Source organism: Magallana gigas, chromosome 6, assembly GCF_963853765.1.
Source record: "Magallana gigas chromosome 6, xbMagGiga1.1, whole genome shotgun sequence".
In the NCBI taxonomy this organism is placed as follows: domain Eukaryota; kingdom Metazoa; phylum Mollusca; class Bivalvia; order Ostreida; family Ostreidae; genus Magallana; species Magallana gigas.
Window position 1 is genome coordinate 55670086 of NC_088858.1, and position 7993 is coordinate 55678078.

At 31.0% G+C, this 7993-nt stretch overlaps 1 protein-coding gene across 1 annotated transcript; it reads left to right on the forward strand.

Moving 5' to 3' along the window:
- Positions 1-1011: 1011 nt before the first annotated feature.
- On the forward strand, positions 1012-7625 carry LOC105335632 (venom prothrombin activator omicarin-C non-catalytic subunit). Its single transcript, XM_011439613.4, has 6 exons — positions 1012-1177; positions 2499-2653; positions 3901-4047; positions 5617-5755; positions 6236-6397; positions 7603-7625. Exons 1-6 carry the CDS (start codon positions 1108-1110, stop codon positions 7623-7625), a joined length of 696 nt encoding a protein of 231 aa, XP_011437915.4. The 5' UTR covers positions 1012-1107.
- Positions 7626-7993: the final 368 nt, after the last annotated feature.

Sequence of the window (7993 nt, forward strand, 5' to 3'; positions counted from 1 at the left end):
ATATGAGAGAGTCATCTAAATTTTTATGTTTTACCCCTCTTATATGTCTTACCAAAATCAAGCTATACGTGATTTTTGAAAAAGTCCTGTTCAAATCTTGACTACAATACCTTCTGCACATTTTGGTTGCAATGGTAGAAGACCGTATACATTATTAAAAATGAACGCAGGGTTAATTTATTCACTATGCCATGCAGATGTATTTTTGCTGAAATTTAAATGAGCTCAATAAATAACATTGAAAAAGTAACCCTTTTCAAAATCCATTTAACTTTATTTGAAAAAGAAATAATACATGTCTTTGGTTTTTTTTGTTTTTTTTTTTTATAAAAAAATCTTTGGAATTAGTTTGAACCATGTTCACGTGGACTGCAGTTACCTTTATACTTAATAATGAATGAAATTGCTGTTTATATATACAACATCAAAGTGACTCTGACACGAATAACATAATTTTTCAGATTAACAAACATTTGTTATGTAGATGTGCATCAACCCAAAATAACTTTATGTCTTTTGAGAGGTTTCATGTTAATTTTTTAACCAACTTCATAAAGCACCTGGGTATTTGATAAAGGTTTCAATTTTTGTTTTCTAGATTAAAGAGATACTAGAATGGAGGAAGATATGGCCATAAAATATAGAAATGCTAATTCTGTTTTACAAATTAGTCGATATTCGATAGATGATGAAAAATATCAATTAACTATATATTCAGAAAAAAAAATCCATTATTTCTTGAAAGTAAAAAAAAATGCAAAGGGAGCATTTGTAATGTGCTATACATTACTTAATTATTCAAATTCCGCTGTTTTAAGCTAAGAAGTAAAGCATTGGTGATACGTTTAAATCTCTAGTGTGTGAGACCATGGAAAGCCAATAAATATTAATTCCTAAAAACAGCACATAAAAGAAGTTCAGAGATGATAATAAATGAGATAAGTAAATTGCACCGGCGACAAAACTAAGCCACACAAACTTGATTATAGACAGTGCTGACAGATACACTAAGGTGACAGACAGAACAAGGTGACAGACAGAACAAGCTGGTTAAAAGGGTGAAGAGGGAGGTCAGAGCCACAGTGTACGGAGACCTCACACGTGACCATGGCACCCCGGACTCAGACTCAAAATTACGTTGTATTGTTTGCGGCACTGTTGTTTGCAGTTAATAAAGGTAGGTAAAATAAACGAAATAAGTAAAATAAAATGTATTTATAATTTTATTTGTCAATTTCAGTTTAAGGAAGGAGTCTTTTTTGGTTTTCGACTTGTCAAACGTAAATATGATTAATTGTTCATTAAATCAAGATGAAAGGAAATTGAAATAGTATATTTTTCTTTCTTTTTTACTATCATACAACTTGGCATAGAAAAAGTAATAACTTTTTTAGAATCTAACAAGGACTATATTTTTGGCGTAATATTGGCGTAGGAAAATATCAACTGTTTCGCAATTCAAAATTGCTGCAGATTAATGAGTCTGTTTTAGCATTTTCAAAACAATAACATAAATGTTGGATTTTTTTTACTAATGTCAACTAATGATAAGATACTTGGGTTTCAGAATATGTTTTTAAAATATGATTTGTCTATCAAATTAAATTGTTATAAGCTTTTTAAAGCGCATATTCTACACAATGATGTTTGTGAAAAAATCACTAAAATCAGTATTTCTCTCTTATTAAATGGTCAATATTTTAGCTTTTCTGTCAATTTACATCTTTATATAAAGTCTTCATTATACATTAAAATCAGAACTATTTTATTATTGGAAGCATAAATAGATAATCAACATTTCTTCAAAATTTAAGAAAATTAGAGGAAATGCGGGCTAAGCAATATCAATTTTAGTATAAATATTCATTCCAGTTTAGTAGTATAAGCTGATAGACATTCTGATATTCTACCATTTCATTGAAGAATAGAATCTTCCTATCTTAAACAAATGTCTACAGAATTATTAAGAGCTACACTTATTTTTATCATTCTTTACGTTGAGGTAAAAGGTAGTGACCTTGACCCGACCTTTATGCGAAAACAAAAAGGTCAAATTTGATTAAACTGATAGAATCATCTGGTAATATGATCCGTTTGACTTTGTCAAAATTTCACGAATTTCTTATTATAAAAAGTATGTTTGATAACGAGAAGACTCCTTCCTTAAATCTTTTCCCTCTAATATATCTCTACTCGCCGGTATTATCTATTGATTTCTCAGAAGATATGCTCTCTGGTGTTTGATTTTTAAATCATTCAATTCAAATACTTTAAATTACAAGAAACCCGAGACTAATTAAAGCATGTCAAAGATACAAATTAGATATGGTAAGCGTATCTACAACTTGCCTTGTCTGAACACGTAGTATTTTATCGTTATATATTGATACAACGTTTCAACAACAAAAATCTGGAAATGCAGATGCATGTCTACAATCGTAGTTTACTTAGGCTACTATGAAAATAACTATTCCATTATTATTTACAATTCCTTTTAGCTTCGGCGTGCAGCGAGTTTTTGGTTGAGAATGTAAGCGATGATAGATTAACGGCCTCCAGTATATTGAATGTGTCGTTTTCTGCCGACAAAGCAAGACTTGGTAGCACTGGGTGGGTTCCTGATCCTAATATACATACCCATCCATGGATACAGGTAACAGTTTACTACTATGTTGATGGGTAAAAAAAAAAAGAAACACTGTAGAGGGGGTAGTTATGCCACCTGATGGTATTTTTACACCGATAAAGCTGCATGTATCGAACAATTTAAATACACAATATGATAGACCATTGCCTAATGAATTTATTACAACTTTTCTTGTTAAGGTATCTCACCTGATACGTGAGATATCTACCTTTAAAAAAATTTTCTATAGGATATAGGGAACTTCCTATATGAATAACAGAACTTCCTCGATAATATTTGAAAATCCAATAGGGAACTTTAATTTCCTTTATAAAAACTACTTGTCTGAATCAAATTTGCGACAATTTATACAATTTCTATAAGATATTTAGCAAATCCTTTCAAAACAATTATCAAAATTCCTGTTGGAAGATTATATCTCCTTTGGAAGTTTTCATATGGAATAAACATTTTTAAAGGTAAATACCTCACTTGTCAGGTGAAACACACTAAAAACAAAAGAAGTTATACACTCCATAGACAATGGTTTAGCATTTATTTTAATCATAGATTTTTACGAAACTGCATATTAATCGGGTGCCAAAAAAAATAAACAAAAAAAAACCCACATTGGCACTGACATAATTATCCGGCATAGTAAAACTGGGTAAATATGTGTTTCTGAAAAAATGCATTTTGAATATAAGCTACAAAAATGAAGTTTTCAGATTTAAACAAGAAAAACACTTTAAAAGATTGTATGTTTTAGTTAATAGTAATCAAAATTTATAACCATGTTCTCAATTGCTGACAATTTCAAAAGCTTTCAATTTTTGCCCTCCGAAGAAGTGAAATCTCATTTTTTATAGGAGTTTTCAGAGTATCTATTGAGACTTGTTATTTGTTTTCACTTTATCTTAACAATATTTGGAAAACGATTTTTCAAAGAAATTGTCATATTTATACACAGTTTTAGTCAGATTGTAGATGGTCTGACAATTTCTTAATATGTTCTGTTAAAAAAAAGCGATTTTTTTATTGTCAGTACAATAAATATAGATAGCCACTCAGATCACTTATAAGTATATGGTGCTTGCTTTTTCAAACGCTTAAAGTATCTGCATTAGGAAACATATCTAGTCAGGCTGGTTAGGTTTGGGTTTGATTTGAAAAAAAAATCTACTATATAAAATAAGCTCCTTCCTCGCCGACACCAATCTGACTCTAAGTTTAGACCTTTTCAAGGGAATACTAAAGCAAACATTTCTCTTTAGGTCGACTTTGGACAACCTGTTACCATAATGGCTGTAGTGACGAAAGGATTTGTATCCGAGTACTACAACGGATACGTTACGAAATACATATTGGGGTACAGTAACACAACCTCAAGCTGGAACACGGTGGAAGACAGCACCACCCATGTAAGTCATTCCTATCTGTCAATTGATAGATAGCTTGTCAAGTTTGTTACTGACATGAGTCAAGGCGAAGAAGATTATCTATGGATTATCTATGGATTATCTATGGATATCTTTCTACACTGTTTCTACCGAAAATATCCAACAAATAATTTTTAACATATTTTATGCTAATTGGTCTGCCGTTTTGTTGCACCAAAATTAATAAATAATCGTCCAATATCGGCGGAACGAAAACAAAATTGAAGGGACGTGCAACACAACTTGTTGGTTGTTACTTTAATTCATACTTGCATCTGTACTGAAGGGTATTGCAAAACAATTGATGACTAGGATTTTTAAACGTGAATTGTTTGACATTTGACCTTGGACTTTGACTTTTAGCAACATTTGTGTCTTTTTCTTTATAATAATATCAGTTTTCATGTTGATTATTTTCACTTCTTTTTGGGCATTTTGTAATATTAAATCATTGTAACCAACAAGTTAAAGTCAATATTTATTTAGAGAAGAATTGATGATAATAAATAATCATGAATAACGACTTTTTAACAGCACAGCGATATGACATCTCTTTACGGTTTTAGAGCTTGTGTTTATGCAATAAAATGAAGGCTATAATATATGATGAAGTATTTGAGTAGTGTTACAGGTATCCAAAACGAATAATTAAACATTGAACTGTATAATTGTCATATTTAAAGTCATCTTTTCGTAAGTTTGTTTGTCGATAGAACGACCTTGTCAGCACACACCATTTTTTCACTGGGTCGCATGTTGACCGAATTTTTCATACTAAATGTTCGACTACAATTAATCACCTGATTGTCGTTCGACTTTTCTTGGTTTTTTCCATTTACGACCAAGAGCCCACCGCGGATGTGACCGGTTAGCCGAGGATGCTCACTCCTCCTAGGCACCTTATTCTACTTCTATCATTTTAGAGGTCCGTGTTGCCCTGCTTTGAATTTGTATCTCGTTTTTTAACAATTTTTGGGATGGTTGAAAGTTTGTTATTGTCATTTTTCATTGAATTGTTCAACCACATGTCATTTTTGTAAAGCTTTTAATCCTGCAAATTTGTGTCTATATTCCAACTTAGAATAATCCCACGTGTTTGTGAATTGTGTTATCAATGTCAAACGCATTTTGATTTGGTATTATCAATTCTGTGTTTAAGTTTATGCATCAACTCAATTGTGTATATTTCTCCCATGCAGTTGAATATAAACTTATAGTACATTATGTATATGTACTTTATTCTGCCCAAATATAAGTGGATAGCAGGGCTTCACTTTTCATGCTATGTGTTAAATATATTGTTTAATAAAATCAATATTACTCAAATCTAATTAAATTACATAAATTCTGATCATCGATTCTTTCAAGGATCGCTTTGACAATAAATATGGCTACTGTATACTGTAGGCGAATGCTTTTAAATAGTTCTCTTTAACGCAATTTTGCATGGGTCAATTAAAGATGGGACGAAACCGTTTGCAAGTGCAAAAATATCACGAAAATTACCAAGCATTTAGTTTTTGACTATAAAAGAAACTCTTTTATTTAAAGGAGTTCATCGGGAATTCAGACCACACGGCAGCAGTGACTAACGCTCTTCCAGCTCCTATTGTTGTCCGCTATCTTCGCCTCTACCCAATATCGTTCTTAAACCTCGAAATCCTTCGACTAGATGTGATTGGTTGTTCTGGTAATTCTTAGAAATATGTAAAATATAAAAAGATTGCGATATAAATTTGTTCCTATCGTGATGAAATATTCAACATTTTTATATACTGTGGAATCATCAGATTTCGTGGCGGCTCAATTTTCGTGGAATTCGGGAGTACCTCTCGTTCACGAATAACCATCCTCCACGAATCAATAAAATAGAGTTATAATGTCATAATTGTTTTTGTAGGTATAAGAGATTACACGAAATTACATCCCCACGAACCTGTAAATTTTAAAGAATCCACGAAAATTGGCCCCCATGAATTTTAATGATTCCACAGTATATTTTATACATAAGAAAAAAAACATTATATAAGTATCTGAAAACCATATTTACACTATTTGATTTTAATAAGTAATTAACTTATCTTGTAGGGATATTTAACCATGTTGAAGACATCATGTGTGGTCTTTTTCCATTGCATATATAATTACTTTCTAATTCTTTTGTTAACAGGTGCTACGGATAATTCTCTAACTTTAAATGCGCAAAGGAATACTATTGTTTCATCGGCGCAGCCTTTATCTACCACTTTGAGTACATCAGCCACTCCCAATGCTTCAACCATTTTGAATATATCTACCAGTGACGTCAATGTATCTTCGTTATCCACTTCGGGTACCACTGTTTCTTTGTCTTCAGAATCAACTCCCACCACCTCTCGCACACTTGCGTCGACTTTGTTCAACAGTTCTGGGACTAAACTTTGCACATGTGCTTGTCGTACCCAAACCAATGTTTCCTTGACACCAAGGGAAGTGCAGACAAAAATAGAAAACATTGTACAAAATCTAACAGTCTCAAAGGAAAAGACATCCAAATTTATCAGAAGCAAGATATCAGCACAGGATAAACGACCAGAGGTTGTGTATGTTGGATCTGTGGCTGTAGCACTTTTATGTTTAATGGTCGGGCTTGTTGTTTTACCGGACGTCTGTACTGTGGTCCGATTTTTTTATTCAATGCTAAACAAGTAGAATGACAATAATTTTGCAGTTTATAAAATTTGAACTTTATATTGGTACGAATCATATCGTTAATCATCAGTACAAAAATACATTTATGTATGTAAAGCTCAATATAAGCTATTGCAGCACTAAACAAATAAATTATATACCCGTTGCATATACATGTTTTAACTTAAAAGGTGTATATGGATAGATTAATAAAGAATTGAGAGACATGCGGTATACATGTATATGAATTGATAAGACGACCAAAAATTTACATGTAAGTAAAAGAAAGCGGTACATGCAGATAAAATATAGCTAACATCTAACATTCATATGATTATGTAGAAAAATACAAAATAAAGCATAACAAATTCAACATTTTTCATTCAGAAATATAATGAAAATTAACAAATCTTTCGTACAAAATTCAGTATTTTGTTTTATCACATGTTCAGCTCAACATACGGTGGATATCACTCATGTGATATTACACAGAGTACTCTTACCCAACGTGACGTCATAATTAAACGTTACGTAGGATACGGCTTTTGATTGGCGTTGCATGAAAAAAAAACCCAAAAAATATTGCAGCCTTAAAGTGTGGAGATTTAAATGTGAAACATTTAATTCTGTTTATTTTTTTTCATGAATTGATAAAAATGATCGAGAATGAAATGTATGTTTGTTAATCTTCAAAGAACCATTTTTGTTGACGTCTTGCAGTAAATGGGTTGTGCGACTCATAATCATAATATAAAAAAAACAGATTGAGGTTTAACAAAAGACGTGGTAAAACACGTGATAAAGGAATCCCTTATGATTTGCAATGGTGTATGGTTTTTAACCAACTCGTTATGTGTTTTTTTTTAGAAAACACACAACCAGTTGGATAAAAATCATATAACATCGCAAATCATGGGATATCCATATTTAAACTAGATTGCATTTGACAATTTTAAAAATAAAACAGAGTTATATATATATATATATATATATATATATATATATATATATATATATATATATATATATATATATATATAGATATATATATATATATATATATATATATATATATATATATATATATATATATATATATATATAAAGCACTAAAAATGGCTAACGACACTAACAATAGAAATTGTCAAATTTTCGGGACAACCAGTCCCTTCTTCAGGACCAAAAAATAAATTACATGAGTAAAAAACAAAGAACACAAAATCTAAAGCTACTACTAAACTACTTAAGAAACTATAAA